Raw genomic sequence first — 19,618 nt, 5'->3', positions numbered from 1 at the left:
GTGAACACAGGTGTGAGTGTTGACAAGGCTGGAGATCACTTTGTCATGCTGATTTGAGTTGGAATAACAGACTGAAAGCTTCAAAAGGAGGGTGTTTGGAATTTTGGGTCCATGGCCAGGAAACTCCCCCGACCTTAATTCCATTGAGAACCTTTGGACAAATAAAACTCCACAAATTCTGACAAACTCCAAGCATTGATTATGCAACAATGGACTGACATCGGTCAGGATGTGGCCCAGAAATGAATTGACAGCATGCCAGGGCGGATTGCAGAGGTCTTGAGAAAGAAGGGTCAACACTGCAAATAGACTCTTTGCATCAACTTCATGTAATTGTCAATAAAAGCCTTTGACACTTATGGAATACTTGTAATTATACTTCAGTATTCCAGAGTAACATCTGACAAATATCTAAAGACACTGAGGCAGCAGACTTTGAAAATTTAATATTTGTGTCATTCAACTTTTGGCCATGACTGTACTTGAAGAAATGGCATTGATTACATAACTATTCCCCCTCACCAGCCCCCGCTTTGGAGGACCAGTTTTATTTATAAATCAATACAAGTGATAGAAATGGCATTCTATACAATAAAATCCACATACGGCATAAAATGAGGAAACAAACGATCAATGATTTTTTCTTAGTATTAAAGCATATGTTTACAGTACAGCAAAACACACAGGGGAAGTGGAGACATATGTACATATTCTATTCTCACCTTTACAGGCAGTTGTGAATGTTAGATTACTAGAAGCACAAACATTTCACTACACTTGCATTACACTGTCATTGAAAATAAGAATTTGTTCTTAACTGACTTGGTAAATAAGACATGTGACCAATACAATTTGATTTATTCATATAATTAAATCATCTATAGCTCAACCTCAAATGAATACGCTGCATGTATTAATTAAAAAGTTTGTATAAACTGTTTGGTGGTAAGTGACAAAACTGTAAATATTCTGCAGTGTTAATCTTGATGTGATCGAGGACTGTGATTCTGTGTTCATCTTCACTAAGTCGTCTATTAATGTCTTCTCGAAGAAAAGTAGTATATTCGTCCTCAATTGTTTTAGTCCACCATTTTATGAAATTTACTTTAGATCGATCTAAGTTATTACCAATGTGTTTTATCAAGTCAAATTTTTCAGCTAGATGCTCTCCAAATTTTTGGAATTGATTAAGAGTTCCAAAATGGGGTATGGAAAAATGTAGGTCAAGACTTTTTTTCTCATTGGTTTTCGAATAATTTTTATGGTAATTGCTGATTGACCGAAATTTATTTGTCACTTTCTTATGGATGTCTTTATCAGTTTGCAATCTGAAAGCTACTTCTGAAATGTTGTTGGGCAGAATTTCTTTACTCGAAATATAAAGTTTCTCGGGAAGTTTTCCGTCTTCAAAATTAGATTTAGAGTCATGGCTTTTCTTATTGTTATACTCAGTGTTAAAATTGGCAAATTTGTCACAATAGTTTTCATAAGTAGGACTACTGATTATCAAATTAAAGTGATTGAATGAGCTGATATATGGATCTATAAAGGTTGTCAACTTTCCAGTCAAACCGTACCATTTGCTGTATCCAACAATCGTTTTTATACCATAAGATTTGTACAGTTCTGTTGACTCCTTAATCAGTAAATCCATGCATGACTCATGACCGGAATTTCGCAAACAAGGAGAATTGAGCGTATAGATAAACAATTTAGTATTTCGCAATTTCTCATTGTTTTTCAATATTTGTTTTACTTCCTCAAGAAGTAACTTTTCGGTATGAATATTTAAATGTTTATCCATCTCCTTGCAATCTTCTAATTTAAATAAGCCAACAAAAACCGGTTCTCCACCACACGGTGACTCTATAAATGCCCATGCATGTTGCGTATCAAATTTTTGCTTGCAACCTTTTGTTTGTAGTATTGAGTAGTATTTATCAAGAAATTCAGAAATGTTTTCAAAATGCTTTGGGATGTTTTGGTTTTCCGTCAGACAGTCCGTAAAAATCGTTGTTATGCCATACTTGTTCAGTTCTGCTAAATCTGTTATTTTATGACCTATAATTTGCGAAGGAGAGTTGAGCGAATACATAGAAAATTTTATATTTTGTAATTGCACTTCGTTTTCCAACATTTTTTTCACTGCCTCAAGAAGTAACTCTTTGGTATGACTAATTATTGGAGGTTTATTTTCCACATTCTCTATATTGTTAGTTTCCAGAATTGCAACAAACACATCTCCAGTTAAGAATGCCCATGTAATTTTAAGATAAATGCAATCTTTAGTTTGTAGAAGGTAAAATGTATCACGTAATTTGTTTTCAACTTGATTTGGCAGGTCCATTGACTGGTCTGGAAAGTTTATGTTCGCAGGACTGGGACTTCCTCTGTAAGGGGAATGAAAATAGCTAAATTAGTTTTGCAATTTGTAACCTGTTAGTGAGGGGTCAAAGAGAGCTAAAGATAGTAAAATCTTCTAGTAAAGATTCAGAAAATAATTATGGACTCTGGATTTACACGTCAAATGTATAACAATAGAACGACCATGTCCTCCACAATTAGTATGTTTAATATTAGTCCACTTTTGGTACAGTGTCAAAAATGTTGCATGTCAGCTTCAAGATTTCAAAATATATTGCTTTCTGTCTCCTGATGCCAATAAGCATATTGTGAAAATGTAGGTCATACCTCTGCCGGATCTCAATCCCCTTACTGGTTGAATTAGCATCCATATCCTCCTCAAGAGGCCTTCCGTTCGATATAATGTTTGTGTTGGTGGAAGGGTTCACATCATCAGGATCCCCTCCTTCAGACAGTGATAGGTACCTCTTCTTACTGCAGAGAAATATAATGATGTTATTCACCATCAATGTCACAAACTATTAGTTGTTGAAAACTATTTATTAAGTTTTAAATACTTAAATGTTTTCAAATACAATTTGTAAATATTTGGTTTTTAAAACGGCGTTTCTTGCAATTGAACTCAAGGTGTCACATGCACCGAATAAAACAGGTGTAGACCTTACAGTGAAATGCCTACTTACAAGCCCTTAACCAACAATGCAGTTTTAAGAAAATACCCCCACCCCCAAAAAGTAAGAGATAAGAATAACAAATGATTAAAGAGCAGCAGTAAATAACAATAGCGTTGCTATATACGTGGGGAATGTGTGTCAATGTGTGGGGGTAATTGAGGTCATATGTACATGTAGGAAAGATATTAAAGTGACTATGCATGAGCTTTTAAGCAGGAATCAGAAGGATAGAATTATGGTCAGATTTGCCAAGGTAAACGAAGACTTGAGTTATAACCAGGTAGATTCAGCAACATGACATCAACACACCCAGTGGGTTGACTTCCTGCTTACAGAATTCATCAACTGAATTCACATCTGCCAATATTGTCTGTTCCCAATGTGGAGGGCACAAATGGGTCATACCATTGGTGGTTCTCATTCTCCTCACTCTGGGATCTGGTTGATATAGCAGCCACATCCTCCTCAGGAGGGCATCTATCAGAAGAACTGTCTGTCTTGCTGGGAGAGTTCACATCACTCCCCTTAGACAGGGGCCTCTTCTTACTGTAGAGAAACATGAAGGAGAAACAAATCCATCATTATTACAAATGGAACTCACAAACACTGAGTAGGCCCCCTCCTGGTTGAGTAGGTTTCTATTTTTTCCTTCGTAAAGAACAGTTATAAATGTAACAAGTCGTTAATTTATACTGTCTTTAAAAAATAACTGTACTGCTGCTGCCCCAGGGTAGTCTAGTGGTAAAAAGGAATCAAAGGAAAGGTATATTTATGTACTTACGGAAAGTGAGCCATCACAACACTTTTAGGTTGCTCCAGAAGGCTTGGTATTTCCAACTTCGATTGTGGATTTTTGTTTTCCACTGAATACAAAAATGTTACGCTTGTGTCTACACTTGGCATCTCATTCATATTTGTGTCATTCGGTTCGCTGTCAGGCTAGAGTATACCCACCTTCCACCTACTTTTCCCCATTGGCCCATTTTTATAATGTCATTCTCATTTTGACCAATCCATTTTTATGTCAGTGATCCACATCTTCCTTTTTGTATCACCTGACCTACAGGTGTCAGTACATGAAATGGAATGCTGCCTGTCCTGTCCTTCGGGGACGTGGCATGCAACCATTGGTTGATGACTACAATATCTAAGCTGGGCGACGCAACCAAAGTATTTGTAACAAACATTTAAGGAAACTACAGTCCCAAACTGCACTCCACTCACAGCAAACCCCTTAACCCTCTCAATAGTCTACACATTTTGAACCATACTATTACAATTACAAATAGATCTTGGCTTCAGAGAAATTAATCAACTTTATATTTTGTGAGTGTAAGATTTCATGCAAAAGCAACAAGCAACTAAATCAGAAAATGGGGAACCTAAACACAGTGGTTAATTTTGATCATGGTCAGATTGAAACTGAAAACCCCTGAGGTCATGCCTTCGCCCTGGTTGTCTGGCAGGAGTCGATAGATACTGGAGATAGGAATGACCCATTGCCTGAGAGTGACACATCATTTTTTTGTGTTAGAGAGAAAGAGTGTGTGTGAGAGAGCAGGGGAGGGAGGAGAGAGACTGCAAGATGTTTTGTTTTTCTATTTTTCTTCACCTTTATTTAACCAGGTAGACTAGTTGAGAACAAGTTCTCATTTACAACTGCGGCCTGGCCAAGATAAAGCAAAGCAGTGCGACACAAACAACCACACAGAGTTACACATTGAATAAAGAAGCGTACAGTCAATGACACAATAGAAAAAAGAAAGTCTATATACAGTGTGTGCAAATGGCGTGAGGAGGTAGGCAATAAATAGGCCATAGTAGCGAAGTAATTACAATTTAGCAGATTAACACTGGAGTGAAAAATCAGCAGATGATGTGCAAGTAGAGATACTGGTGTGCAAAAGAGCAGAAAAGTAAATAAAAACAATATGGGGATGAGGACGGTAGATTGGGTGGACTATTTACAGATGGACTATGTACAGCTGCAGCGATCGGTTAGCTGCTCAGATAGCTGATGTTTAAAGTTAGTGTGGGAAATATAAGTCTCCAGCTTCAGTGATGTTGCATTTCGTTCCAATCACTGGCAGCAGAGTCCTGGAAGGAAAGGTGGCCAAAGGAGGTGTTGGCTTTGGGGATGACCAGTGAGATATACCTGCTGGAGCGGTGCTACGGGTAGGTGCGTGACCAGTGACCGTTTGTGTTTGAACAGAGCCCCAGGACCAGCTTGCTTAGGGGACTCTTCTCCAGGTTCATCTCTCTGTAGATGATGGCTTTGTTATGAAAGGTTTGGAATCACTTCCTTTTAGGTGGTTGTAGAATTTAACAGCTCTTTTCTGGATTTTGATAATTAGCAGGTATCAGCCTAATTCTGCTCTGCATGCATTATTTTGTGTTTTACGTTGTACACAGAGGATATTTTTTGCAGAATTCTGCATGCAGAGTCTCAATTTGGTGTTTGTCCCATTTTGTGAATGATTGGTTGGTGAGCGGATCCCAGACCTCACAACCATAGTGGGCAATGGGGTTCTTCAACTGATTCAAGTATTTTTAGCCAGATCCTAATTGGTATGTTGAAACGTATGTTCCTTTTGATGGCATAGAAGGCCCTTCTTGCCGTGTCTCTCAGATCATTCACAGCTTTGTGGAAGTTACCTGTGGCGCTGACGTTTAGGCCAAGGTATGTATAGTTTTTTGTGTGCTCTAGGGCAATGGAGTCTAAATGGAATTTCTATTTGTGGTCCTGGCAACTGGACCTCTTTCTCTACTCTCCTTCATAATTTTCCTTGCTCAGCAGCTCTCCATGGTGTATGCCTCCTCCCCCATCTCAACCGCTCCCTCATCTGTCTCTCTCCCCTCTTTGGAATATCCCTTCATCCTGTGTCTCCCTCCTCCATTCCTCCTCTCTAACTCTCCTTGGTTTATCCCCCCATTCCTCCTCTCCAACTCTCCTTGGTTTATCCCCCCATTCCTCCTCTCCAACTCTCCTTGGTTTATCCCCCCATTCCTCCTCTCCAACTCTCCTTGGTTTATCCCCCCATTCCTCCTCTCCAACTCTCCTTGGTTTATCCCCCCATTCCTCCACCTGTTCTCCCTGTTGACACTGCAGCGCTGCAGTGAGTATCGGGGATCCTATGCTGACGTCAGGGAGAAAACCCCAGTTGCACAACAGCTGCTGAGGAGCATCCCGCTCCAGCCCACTACTGACTGCCTGGGAGAGGAGAGGCCAGAGGGAGAGTCCCTCGTTGTACATTTACATTTACATTTTAGTCATTTAGCAGTAGACACAGGTTATGAGGCTTCTATTTAAAGACTATAAAATAATCATGATCAACAGTGAAAGACTGGAGATTCCTTTTCAGTGAACCCAGCTGTACAGTCAACCCAGACTAATCGTGCTGTTATTTTAGTCCGAGCACACTTGTAATGGTCTGCATTTTTTGGCGTAACCATCCACAGTAGCAATAGCTCTGTACTCCTGTTGTGAATGTGATTATATCCATGGATCTATGAGTCTTGGTAGAAATAGCATATTGATTACAGGCCCTGTGTGTGAAAGAGCACTAGCTATCAGTGCTTTAGTGCAGTACAGTGGTTCTGCTCAAAATGATCATATAATCCAGAACACAACAATAACACCTTACAGAGGCGTGGAAACGGTATGTGCATTGGTACTGGCGCAAACTCTTAGTAAATATACTCATAATATAAGAGTAAGTTACCGAAATGACAGTTCTGTACTGACTGAATCGTCCCAGCCTCAGTTCTGTACTGACTGAATCGTCCTCAGTTCCACCGCACATCACTCAGTTTGAAGAGTGAACATTGGGTGGCACTCTTTGCTAAGGAGAGAGAGAATGGAGGCAAGTTGGAAGAGAAGTGATGTAGTCTCTAGGTGGCAGAATATACCCTGGCATGCGCCATCCCTATATCCAGTGTATTGGACAAGTGTCTTGTCAGGAATTATGAAATGAGGCTCTTCACAGCCTATTCTTAGTTTTACCTGGAAGTTTGGATCAAGAGTATGGTAAATGGGTACTTTTTTATTTTGCAGCATCTTTTGTTGCTTAGTCTAACTAACCTTCTCCTAAACACTTTCAACTAGCAAAACATCCACAACCTAACAGCTAAGAATGAAGCTAAGCTTTGTGTTTCTCATACCTTAATAAATATCCCACAAGCCTTCAGATCTAGTCGGTAATAGACTTCCTAGAAGTGCATCTGAAGAGCATCCACTATGGTTACCAATACACTCCGTATCGGAGAGATACGCTCAGTGATGGCTTATGCAACGTGTCAAGCATATCGTGTGTGTGTGTTTAAGGGTGTTGGCATGGGGGTAAGGAGATGGGTTAGTGTCAAGACCCATCTGTCTAAAGTTCAAGTGTGTGTGTGTGTGTTTAAGGGTGTTGGCATGGGGGTAAGGAGATGGGTCTTGACACTCTAACCCATCTGTCTAAAGTTTAACTGTGTGTGTGTGTGTGTGTGTGTGTGTGTGTGTGTGTGTGTGTTAGGTGTCTACTCTGTAAGGATGTAGGGTCAATATGCCAGGGTGTATCTTGTTGAATAATTTTGCTACTTGAAACTTCAAGACAAGTCTTTCTGGTTGCTTTTGTAATCTTCCAGACAAGTCCACCTGGTTGCTCATTTCACCATTGTGACATGTCTTCCTGATTGCTCATGGCATCATGTAGTGTAGTGGAGTTACTGTAGTCTGTTCTGTCCTATCCCATCAGCTACTGGGCTCTGTGCTGTGGAGGGCCACGCAACACCTACTGCCAACTAACGAGAGAGAGAGCAAGGTAATGAGAAGTGTTAAATTGTATGCGTGTGTGTTCTTTACATTTCATAGTTACCTTGTCCACACATTCTCATCATAGTATATACATGCAAATCATAGCTATTGATTATACAGTCAAGCTGTTACAAATCAAATCTAATTTTATTGGTCACATACACATGGTTAGCAGATGTTAATGCGAGTGTAGCAAAATGCTTGTGCTTCTAGTTCCGACCGTGCTGTAATATCTAACAAGTAATCAAACAATTTCCCACCTACTACTTTATACACACACAAGTGTAAAGGAATGAATAAGAATATGTACATATAAATATAATGATAAGTGATGGCCGTGCGGCATAGGCAAGATGCAGTAGATGGCATAGAGTACAGTATATGCATATGAGATGAGTAATGTAGGGTATGTAAACATTATATAAAGTGGCATTGTTTAAAGTGTCTAGTGATACATCTATTACATCCCATTTTTAATTATTCAAGTGACTAGAGATTGAGTCAGTATGTTGGCAGCAGCTACTCAATTTTAGTGATGGCTGTTTATCAGTCTGATGGCCTTGAGATAGAAGCTGTTTTTCAGTCTCTCGGTCCCAGCTTTGATGCACCTGTACTGACCTCGGCTTCTGGATGATAGCGGGGTGAACAGGCAGTGGCTCGGTTGGTTGTTGTCCTTGATGATCTTTTTGGCCATCCTGTGACATCGGGTGCTATAGGTGTCCTGGAGGGCAGGTAGTTTGCCCTCGGTGATATGTTGTGCAGACCTCACTACCCTCTGGAGAGCTTTGCGGTTGTGGGCAGAGCAGTTGCCATACCAGGCGGTGAAAGTTTGAATGTTTTTGATGACAAGCCAAATTTCTTCAGCCTCCTGAGTTTGAAGAGGTGCTGTTGCCTTCTTCACCACGCTGTCTTTGTGGGTCAACCATTTCAGTTTGTCCGTGATGTGTATGCCGAGGAACTTAAAACTTTCCACCTTCTCCGCTACTGTCCCGTCGATGTGGATAGGGGGGTTCTCCCTCTGCTGAAGTCCACAATCATCTCCTTTGTTTTGTTGAGTGTGAGGTTATTTTCCTGACACCACACTCCGAGAGCCCTCAACTCCTCTCTGTAGGCCATCTCGTCATTGTTGGTAATCAAGCCTACCACTGTTGTGTCGTCTGCAAACTTGATGATTGAGTTGGTGTGCATGGCCACGCAGTCATGGGTGAACAGGGAGTACAGGAGAGGGCTGAAAACGCACCCTTGTGGGGCCCCAGTGTTGAGGATCAGCGGGGTGGAGATGTTGTTGCCTACCCTCACCACCTGGGGGCAGCCCGTCGGTCTGACGAGTTTGGACGGTACTATGGTGTTAAATGCTGATGAGCACCATTCTTACACATCACCGATGCACTTGCTAATAAACTCACTCACCGAATCAGCGTATACATAAATGTTGTTGTCTGAGGCTATCCAGAACATATCCCAGTCCACGTGATCAAAGCAATCTTGAAGAGTGGAATCCTATTGGTTGGACCAGCATTGAACAGACCTGAGCACAGGCGCTTTCTGTTTTAGGTTCTGTCTATCGGTTGGGAGCAACAAAATGGAGTCGTGGTCAGATTTGCCGAAAGGAGAGCGAGGGAGGGCTTTGTATGCGTTGCGGAAATTAGAGTAGCAATGATCCAGAATGCTGCCAGCCCGGGTCGCGCATTCGATATACTGATGTTTTCAGATTAGCCTTGTTAAAAGCCCCAGCTACAATAAATGCAGCCTCAGGATATATGGTTTCCAGTTTACATAGAGTCCAATGAAGTTCTTTCAAGCCCTCCGAGGTGTCTGCTTGGGGGGATATACACGGCTGTGATTATAATCGAAGAGAATTCTCTTGGTAGATAATGCGGTCGGCATTTGATTGTAAGCAATTCTAGGTCAGGCGAACAAAAGGACTTGAGTTCCTGTATGTTGTTATGATCACACCACGTCTCGTTAATCATAAGGCATACCCCCCCACCCTTCTTCTTACCAGAGAGATGTTTGTTTCTGTCAGCGCGATGCGTGAAGAAACCGGGTGGCTGTACCGACTCTGATAACATATCCCGAGTGAGCCATGTTCCCGTGAAACAGAGAATGTTGCAATCTCTGATGTCTCTCTGGAAGGCAACCCTTGTTTGAATTTCGTCTATGTTGTTGTCATGAGACTGGACATTGGCAAGTAGTATACTCGGGAGTGTTGAAGAATGTGCCCGTCTACGGAGCCTGACCAGGAGGCCGCTCCGTCTGCCCCTTCATCGGCGTCGTTGTTTTGGGTCGCCTACTGGGATCTGATCCATTGTCCTGGGTGGTGGTCCAAACAGAAGATCCGCTTCTGGAAAGTCGTATGCCTGGTCATAAAGTTGGTGAGTTGACGTTGCTTTCAAATCCAATAGTTCTTCCCGGCTGTATGTAATAAGACTTAAGATTTCCTGGGGTAACAATGTAAGAAATAATAAAACAAAAAACTGCAAAGATTCCGAAGAACGCGAAGTGAAGCGACCATCTCTGTAGGCTTCATTTTCTGGATCACCTTACATTCTCCTTCCTAACAGAAGAAATGTTGTTTTTAAAGCTGAAACACCTTTATATCCCTAGAGATCTTAGTTTGTCTTACGAAGTGTCTGCCACTGTGTCCAACAACACACCACAGAGCTACTGTAGGCTGTTAGCACCACACTGCTACTGTAGGCTGATGTAGGTTGTTACCATCACACTGATACTGTAGGCTGATGTAGATTGTTACCATCACACTGCTACTGTACACTGATGTAGGTCGTTACACCACACTGCTGATGTAGGTTGTTACCACATTACTACTGTAGGCTGATGTAGGTTGTTACACCACACTGCTGATGTAGGTTGTTACCATACTACTACTGTAGGCTGATGTAGGTTGTTACCTTCACACTGCTACTGTAGGCTGATGTAGGTTGTTACCATCACACTGCTACTGTAGGCTGATGTAGGTTGTTACCTTCACACTGCTACTGTACACTGATGTAGGTCGTTACACCACACTGCTGATGTAGGTTGTTACCACATTACTACTGTAGGTTGATGTAGGTTGTTACACCACACTGCTGATGTAGGTTGTTACCACACTGCTACTGTAGGCTGATGTAGGTTGTTACCACACTGCTACTGTAGACTGATGTAGGTTGTTACCACACTGCTACTGTAGGCTGATGTAGGTTGTTACCATCACACTGCTACTGTAGGCTGATGTAGGTTGTTACCACACTACTACTGTAGGCTGATGTAGGTTGTTACCACCTCACTGCTGATGTAGGTTGTTACCACATTACTACTGTAGGCTGATGTAGGTTGTTACACCACACTGCTGATGTAGGTTGTTACACCACACTGCTACTGTAGGCTGATGTAGGTTGTTACACCACACTACTACTGTAGGCTGATGTAGGTTGTTACCACACTGCTACTGTAGGCTGATGTAGGTTGTTACCACACTACTACTGTAGGCTGATGTAGGTTGTTACCACCACACTGCTGATGTAGGTTGTTACCACACTGCTACTGTAGGCTGATGTAGGTTGTTACCACACTGCTACTGTAGGCTGATGTAGGTTGTTACACCACACTGCTACTGTAGGCTGATGTAGGTTGTTACCACCACACTGCTACTGTAGGCTGATGTAGGTTGTTACCACCACACTGCTACTGTAGGCTGATGTAGGTTGTTACCACACTGCTACTGTAGGCTGATGTAGGTTGTTACACCACACTGCTGATGTAGGTTGTTACACCACACTGCTGATGTAGGTTGTTACCACACTACTACTGTAGGCTGATGTAGGTTGTTACCACCACACTGCTACTGTAGGCTGATGTAGGTTGTTACCACCACACTGCTACTGTAGGCTGATGTAGGTTGTTACACCACACTGCTGATGTAGGTTGTTACACCACACTGCTGATGTAGGTTGTTACACCACACTGCTGATGTAGGTTGTTACCACACTACTACTGTAGGCTGATGTAGGTTGTTACCACACTGCTACTGTAGGCTGATGTAGGTTGTTACCACACTACTACTGTAGGCTGATGTAGATTGTTACCACACTGCTACTGTAGGCTGATGTAGGTTGTTACCACACTACTACTGTAGGTTGTTACCACACTACTACTGTAGGCTGATGTAGGTTGTTACCACACTGCTACTGTAGGCTGATGTAGGTTGTTACCACACTACTACTGTAGGCTGATGTAGGTTGTTACACCACACTGCTACTGTAGGCTGATGTAGGTTGTTACCACCACACTGCTACTGTAGGCTGATGTAGGTTGTTACCACCACACTGCTACTGTAGGCTGATGTAGGTTGTTACCACCACACTGCTACTGTAGGCTGATGTAGGTTGTTACCACACTGCTACTGTAGGCTGATGTAGGTTGTTACCACACTGCTACTGTAGGCTGATGTAGGTTGTTACCACACTGCTACTGTAGGCTGATGTAGGTTGTTACCACACTGCTACTGTAGGCTGATGTAGGTTGTTACACCACACTGCTACTGTAGGCTGATGTAGGTTGTTACCACCACACTGCTACTGTAGACTGATGTAGGTTGTTACCATCACACTGCTACTGTAGGCTGATGTAGGTTGTTACCACCACACTGCTACTGTAGGCTGATGTAGGTTGTTACCATGACATTCCACCTTTGTATCCTCTGGTTTGCTTTCTCGCTCTTTTCCATATTCTTTTTTACTCCCTTCTCTTTATCTTCTCCTATTTCTCTTTCTCTCTGTGTCTTCCAGTTTGTATGTATCCATAGCAACGTGTGTGTGAGCTGCAAGTGTGTTTGTGTGTATGTGTGGCCTTTTGTCCGAGACTCAACGCAGTAATTACTGGAGTTTACCTCCATGATAATTAACCGTCACCCTGGTAATTGAAGGGGTCAAGTGAGCAAGATGATTGGCTCACCTCCTCTTTGCCTCCGCCATCACCCTCTCCTTCTCCCAATAATACCCTCTCTTCCTCCACCCACTCACCCCTATCTCTCTTCCCCTTACCCCACCCCCCTCACACCTATCCCTCTACCCCTTACCCCCCCAAACCTATCCCTCTACTCCTTACTCCACCCCCTCAACCCTATCCCTCTAATCCCTTACCCCACCCCCTCAGCCTTATGCTTTCTGTGGACTTTGAACCCACCTTACCCTCTCTCCTATAAGCCCTGAAGATGGGAGAGAACCCACCTTACCCTACCCGCCCGCCCAGTTGATTGGCCAGACAGCTGGCTGCCACCCTAGTGTGGAGCTTTGACCTTGAAGACGGAGAGTGTTATGATCCAAGCATAGAGGCACGGTCTCAGAACGTACTGTGTCCTTATGCACTAAGTCCTTATACACTGTGTCCTTATATATTGTCCTTATGCACTGTATCATTATGTACTGTGTCCTATGTACTGTCCTTATGCACTGTGTCCTTATGCACTGTGTCCTTATGCACTGTTCTTATGCACTGTGTCCTTGTGTACTGTCCTTATGCACTGTCATTATGTACTGTTCTTATGTGCTGTGTCATTATGTACTGTGCCCCTATGTACTGTCCTTATGCACTGTGTCCTTATATACTGTCCTTATGCACTGTGTCCTTGTGTACTGTGTTGTTATGTACTGTCCTTATACACTGTCATTATGTGCTGCTGTGTCATTATGTACTACTGTGTCATTATGTACTGTGCCCTTATGTACTGTCCTTATGCATTGTGTTCTTATGTACTGTGACCTTATGTACTGTCCCTATGCACTGTGTCCTTTTGTACTGTCCTTATACACAGTGTCCTTATGTACTGTGCCCTTATGCACTGTATCGTTATGTACTGTCCTTATGCACTGTGTCCTTATGTACTGTCCTTATGTACTGTCCTTATGCACTGCCATTATGTACTGCCATTATGTACTGTTCTTATGTACTGTGTCATTATGTACTGTCCTTATGTGCTGTGTCCTTATGTACTGTCCTTATGCACTGTGTTGTTATGTACTGTCCTTATGTACTGTGTCCTTATGTACTGTCCTTATGCACTGTGTCGTTATGTACTGTCCTTATGCACTGTGTTGTTATGTACTGTCCTTATGCACTGTGTTATGTACTGTCCTTATGCACTGTGTTGTTATGTACTGTCCTTATGCACTGTGTTGTTATGTACTGTCCTTATGCACTGTCGTTATGTACTGTGTCGTTATGTACTGTCCTTATGCACTGTGTTGTTATGTACTGTCCTTATGCACTGTGTCGTTATGTACTGTTCTTATGCACTGTGTCGTTATGTACTGTGTTGTTATGTACTGTCCTTATGCACTGTGTTGTTATGTACTGTCCTTATGCACTGTGTTGTTATGTACTGTCCTTATGCACTGTCGTTATGTACTGTGTCGTTATGTACTTATGCCCTTATGTACTGTCCTTATGCATTGCGTTCTTATCTACTATCCTTATGCACGGTGTCCTTATGCATGGTGTAATTTTGTAATGTCCTCATACACCATTTCCTTATGTACTGTCCTTGTGTACTGTCCATATGTAATGTCCTTATGCACTGTGTCCTTATGTACTGTCCTTATCTTCACATAACTGTACAGAATAGTATCTATCCATATTTCTATATTTGTTTGTCTCAAATTATATCTCTCTGGGCTCCACCCCTCTGTCTCTTGCCCTCTCTCTGGTCTCATGAAAAGAGATACATCTGTCATTTAGGAAGGAGAAAATAGATTTATCTGCCCTTTAGGAAGGAGAAAAGAGATTTATCTGACTATTTTAGGAAGGAGAAAATACATTTATCTGCCCATTTAAGTTATTTATACTTTTACTTTATATACCTAAGCATTTTTTTTTAGCAATTACATTTACTTTTGATACTTAAGTATATTTAAATCCAAATACTTTAAAACTTTTACTCAAGTAGTATTTTACTGGGTGACTTTCACTTTTACTTGAGTAACTTTCTATTGAGGTATCTATACTTTTACTCAAGTATAACAATTGGGTACTTTTTACACCACTGGGTAGAGGAGAGGAGGGTAGAGGAGGGGAGGAGAGGGGAGGGTATGGGGAGAGGAGAGGAGGGTAGAGGAGGGTTTGGGGAGAGGAGGGTTTGGAGGAGAGGAGGGTAGAGGAGAGGAGGGTTTGGGGAGAGAATGGAGAAGTGGGATGGAAAGAGAAAGAGCGAGATGGAGGATGAGAGACAAAGAAGGCATGAGAGGGTGAGGGGGGAAAGGACAGAGGTGGAGGGATGGAGTGGTAAAGTGGAGAATATGGATGGAGGAACAGTTTGTAAAGAGAGAATAGGTAGAGAAAGTGAGTGATGCTAAAAGGGGATGGAGAAAAACAAGGAGGGAATGTTGTAGAGATGGGTGAGGGAGAGATGGAGAATCAGATAAGATGGAGAGAATGAAAGATGGAGAGATGGAGAGAGATTGTTAGAGGAGATAAGGTCAGGTGTGGGTTTGACATCATCGTCATCAGCCTCTGTGTTTACTGTTGTTGAACACATACTGAGAAGACACCTGGCGGGCTGTCCACACACACACACACACACACCCCAGCGGAAGTTGGGCTGTGCTGTACCCACTCTCACCCCTTTGTGTTTGTAGGTGGTGGTATAGTTCCTCTCTTTTCCTGGCAGTGTGCATGTGTGATTGTGTGATTGTGTGTGCACTAAGGGAGGTTGCGAATGAGGGCAGACCCAGGGTTCCTCCGTGGCTGTGAGAAGTGGAGCAGAAGCATTCTAATACAGGTGCTCTTATGATCTTTCAGATGATCAAGAACAGCCCATCAACAGGCCAGATATAAGGTGCTGCAGTATGCATCTGGCTGTCTTAGACCTGAAGGCTACTGTGGACTCTAACCTGCTGTTCTGATGGAAATTGTCCTCACACACAAACACACTCACTCACGCAGGGAAGCCTGCTTAAGGTTACATAGCCGCGTTCTGACAGTTGCCTAGAAAATCGCACAGGGTACGGAGCAGAGAAGTGAAAACAAACCAATTTGTTTCCCCATTCCAGAGCAATGAACACACACAGAGTGAGTCACTAGAGCACAGGGCCACCGCTGAGCTTTACCCAGCCAGAAGGACAGGAACTAGGCAAGACAAGAAGGAGGGAAGGAGGAGAAAGATAGGTGGTGAAACGAGAGAGAGAGTGGCAAAGATATAACAATTATATTTAGAGGTGCAGAGAGCTGTACACTCATCTTTCTGTTATGGTAAAAATGATGTAGAAATGTTATCAATTATGTGTTATATCCTCATCACTGGTTTGGAAAAAGCTCCCCCTCAATGCGTTTTAATGTGTGTGTGTGTGTGTGTGTGTGTGTGTGTGTGTGTGTGTGTGTGTGTGTGTGTGTATATGTGTGCGTGAGCTTGTATGATGATACATACTGTAAGTTACTGTATGCCTGTTTTGTGTTTATATAATGGTTGCTATATGTGTGTGGGTGTGCTTTAGATTCATATTGTATTATTTAGGTGTGTGTGTGTCAGTGTGTAGGTTAGCACACTGTCAGTCAAGCCTTTCTCCACTCACCTCCAGCTTTCCCTTTCCCCCTTCCACTCATCCCCCTCCACTCATCCCCCTTTCCCCCTTCCACTTATCCCCCTTTCCCCCTTCCACTCATCCCTCTTTCCCCCTTCCACTCATCCCCCTTTCCCCCTCCACTCTTCCACTCATCCCCCTTTCCCCCTCCACTCTTCCCCTCTTCCCTCTTCCACTCATCCCCCTTTCCCCCTCCACTCTTCCCCTTTCCCCCTTCCACTCATCCCTCTTTCCCCCTTCCACTCATCCCCCTTTCCCCCTTCCACGCATCCCCCTTTCCCCTTCCACGCATCCCCCTTTCCCCCTTCCACGCATCCCCCTTTCCCCCTTCCACACATCCCCCTTTCCCCCTCCACTCTTCCCTCTTCCACTTCCCCTCTTCCACTCATCCCCCTTTCCCCCTCCACTCATCCCTCTTTCCCCCTTCCACTCATCCCTCTTTCCCCCTTCCACTCATCCCTCTTTCCCCTTCCACGCATCCCCCTTTCCCCCTTCCACGCATCCCCCTTTCCCCCTCCACTCTTCCCCTCTTCCACTCATCCCCCTTTCCCCCTCCACTCTTCCCCTCTTCCACTCATCCCCCTTTCCCCCTCCACTCTTCCCCTCTTCCACTCATCCCCCTTTCCCCCTTCCACTTATCCCCCTTCCCCCCTTCACTCCTCCCCCTCTTCCACTCATCCCCTTCCACTTATCCCCCTTTCCCCCCTCCACTCTTCCCCCTCCACTCACCCCCTTTCCCCCTTCCACTTATCCCCCTTCCACTCTTCCCCCTTCCCCCTTCCACTCATCCCCCTTCCCCCTCCATTCATCCCCCTTCCACTCATCCCCCTTTCCCCCTTCCATCCCCTTCACTCATCCCCCTTTCCCCCTCCACTCATCCCCCTTCCCCCTCCACTCATCCCCCTTTCCCCCTTCCACTCATCCCCTTTCCCCCTTCCACTTATCCCCCTTTCCCCCTCTACTCATCCCCTGTAACTCTGAATAATGGAACAAGAATCTCTTGATATGACTTCATCAATATTTAGTTAATAATGTGCCGTTAATGTTTCCTTCTTGTAATCCACCCTAGTGCTCCTCTCCTCCTCCTTGTGTTCCCGTCTCCTCGACCACAACACACACCTCTCCACTCTCCATGGTACTTCCGCACAACTTGTGTGTTGTTTGGCAGGGGGAGGTCCAGAAACACACACACACACACACACACAATATCGTGGGGTCTGGATGTTTGCGCAACGGGGCAGAGGTGAAACGTCCCTTGAGTAGACAGAAGGCCTCGTCGGCTGCCGGGCTCCACACCAACCTACGAGTGCATCCCTTAAAGAGAAAAGTGAGAGGAGCAGTGACTGAGCTGAAGTTCCTGATGAAACGGTGGTAGAAGTTGGCAAACCCCAAAAACCTTTGTAACCCTTCTATGGTGGTTGGGACTGGTCATGAACTGACCGCATCTACCTTCTTGTCGTCAACCCTCACTTCCTGTGGGCTGATTTGGTAGCCTAAGAAGGAAACAGCCCTCTGATGCAATTGGCACTTCTCAGCCTTGATGAACAGGTGGTTAGCCAGGAGGTCATTCCAGGACTGCTTGAACGTGAGTGATGTGATCCTCCAGGGTAGCCGAGTAGATCAAGATGTCATCGATATACACGACCACCTGATGTCCAAGCATGTCCCTGAACAACTCATCAACTGGAACACTGATGGAGCATTGGCTAAGCCAAATGGCATTGCCAAGTACTCGTAGTGACCAGCCATTGTGCTAAACGCAGTCTTTGACTCATCCCTCTCCCGGATGCAGATGAGATTGCAAGCACTCCGCAGGTCCAGTCTGGTAAAGTACTGGCCCCCGCCGAACTGTTCGATGGCTGCCGGCACCAACGGGAGAGGGTAACGGTACGTCGTGGTAATCTCATTGAGTCCTCTGTAGTGGAGACTGTGCCTTGGCAAAGTGGGTGGGGTTATATCCTGCCTGTTTGGCCCTGTCCGGGATATCATCGGACCACAGTGTCTCTCGACCCCTCCTGTCTCAGCCTCCAGTATTTATGCTGCAGTAGTTTGTGTCGGGGGCTAGGGTCAGTCTGTTATATCTGGAGTATTTCTCCTGTCTTATCTGGTGTCCTGTGTGAATTTAAGTATGCTCTCTCTAATTCTTTCTTTCTTTCTCTCGGAGGACCTGAGCCTTAGGACCATGCCTCAGGACTACCTAGCCTGATAAACTCCTTGCTGTCCCCAGTCCACCTGGCCGTGCTGCTGCTCCAGTTTCAACTCTTCTGCCAGCGGCTATGGAAACCTGACCTGTTCACCGGACATGCTACCTGTCCCAGACATTTACATTACATTTACATTTAAGTCATTTAGCAGACGCTCTTATCCAGAGCGACTTACAAATTGGTGCATTCACCTTATGACATCCAGTGGAACAGTAGTGCATCTAAATCTTTTAAGGGGGGGGTGAGAGGGATTACTTTATCCTATCCTAGGTATTCCTTAAAGAGGTGGGGTTTCAGGTGTCTCCGGAAGGTGGTGATTGACTCCGCTGTCCTGGCGTCGTGAGGGAGTTTGTTCCACCATTGGGGGGCCAGAGCAGCGAACAGTTTTGACTGGGCTGAGCGGGAACTGTACTTCCTCAGTGGTAGGGAGGCGAGCAGGCCAGAGGTGGATGAACGCAGTGCCCTTGTTTGGGTGTAGGGCCTGATCAGAGCCTGGAGGTACTGAGGTGCCGTTCCCCTCACAGCTCCGTAGGCAAGCACCATGGTCTTGTAGCGGATGCGAGCTTCAACTGGAAGCCAGTGGAGAGAGCGGAGGAGCGGGGTGACGTGAGAGAACTTGGGGAGGTTGAACACCAGACGAGCTGCGGCGTTCTGGATGAGTTGTAGAGGTTTAATGGCACAGGCAGGGAGCCCAGCCAACAGCGAGTTGCAGTAATCCAGACGGGAGATGACGAGTGCCTGGATTAGGACCTGCGCCGCTTCCTGTGTGAGGCAGGGTCGTACTCTGCGGATGTTGTAGAGCATGAACCTACAGGAACGGGCCACCGCCTTGATGTTAGTTGAGAACGACAGGGTGTTGTCCAGGATCACGCCAAGGTTCTTAGCGCTCTGGGAGGAGGACACAATGGAGTTGTCAACCATGATGGCGAGATCATGGAACGGGCAGTCCTTCCCCGGGAGGAAGAGCAGCTCCGTCTTGCCGAGGTTCAGCTTGAGGTGGTGATC

General features: G+C 44.4%; 1 protein-coding gene and 1 long non-coding RNA gene across 3 annotated transcripts in view; one reads left to right on the top strand and one right to left on the bottom strand.

Annotated features, from left to right (window-relative positions):
• The window catches only part of LOC115129318 (receptor expression-enhancing protein 2-like), a 54,850-nt gene extending 35,925 nt beyond the window's left edge, over window positions 1-18,925 (top strand). Inside the window, exon 5 of one of the 2 annotated variants that reach the window (XM_065018512.1) lies at window positions 17,479-18,925. In XM_065018512.1, the coding sequence (XP_064874584.1) occupies window positions 17,479-17,784 (306 nt within the window). In that variant the 3' untranslated portion in view covers window positions 17,785-18,925. The remainder of the gene's footprint in view (window positions 1-17,478) is intronic. The other variant, XM_065018511.1, reaches the window with a different exon arrangement.
• LOC115129906 (uncharacterized) lies at window positions 522-4,028 on the bottom strand. The gene is made up of 4 exons (XR_010463926.1): window positions 3,820-4,028; window positions 3,444-3,584; window positions 2,692-2,838; window positions 522-2,390 (listed from the first exon to the last, which is right to left on the bottom strand). It is a non-coding gene; the product is annotated as an uncharacterized LOC115129906 (long non-coding RNA).
• Window positions 18,926-19,618: the final 693 nt, after the last annotated feature.

This window comes from Oncorhynchus nerka, linkage group LG5 (genome assembly GCF_034236695.1).
Source record: "Oncorhynchus nerka isolate Pitt River linkage group LG5, Oner_Uvic_2.0, whole genome shotgun sequence".
In the NCBI taxonomy this organism is placed as follows: domain Eukaryota; kingdom Metazoa; phylum Chordata; class Actinopteri; order Salmoniformes; family Salmonidae; genus Oncorhynchus; species Oncorhynchus nerka.
The sequence above is the reverse complement of the archived record's forward strand: the minus strand, read 5'-3'. Positions and strand labels throughout refer to the sequence as shown.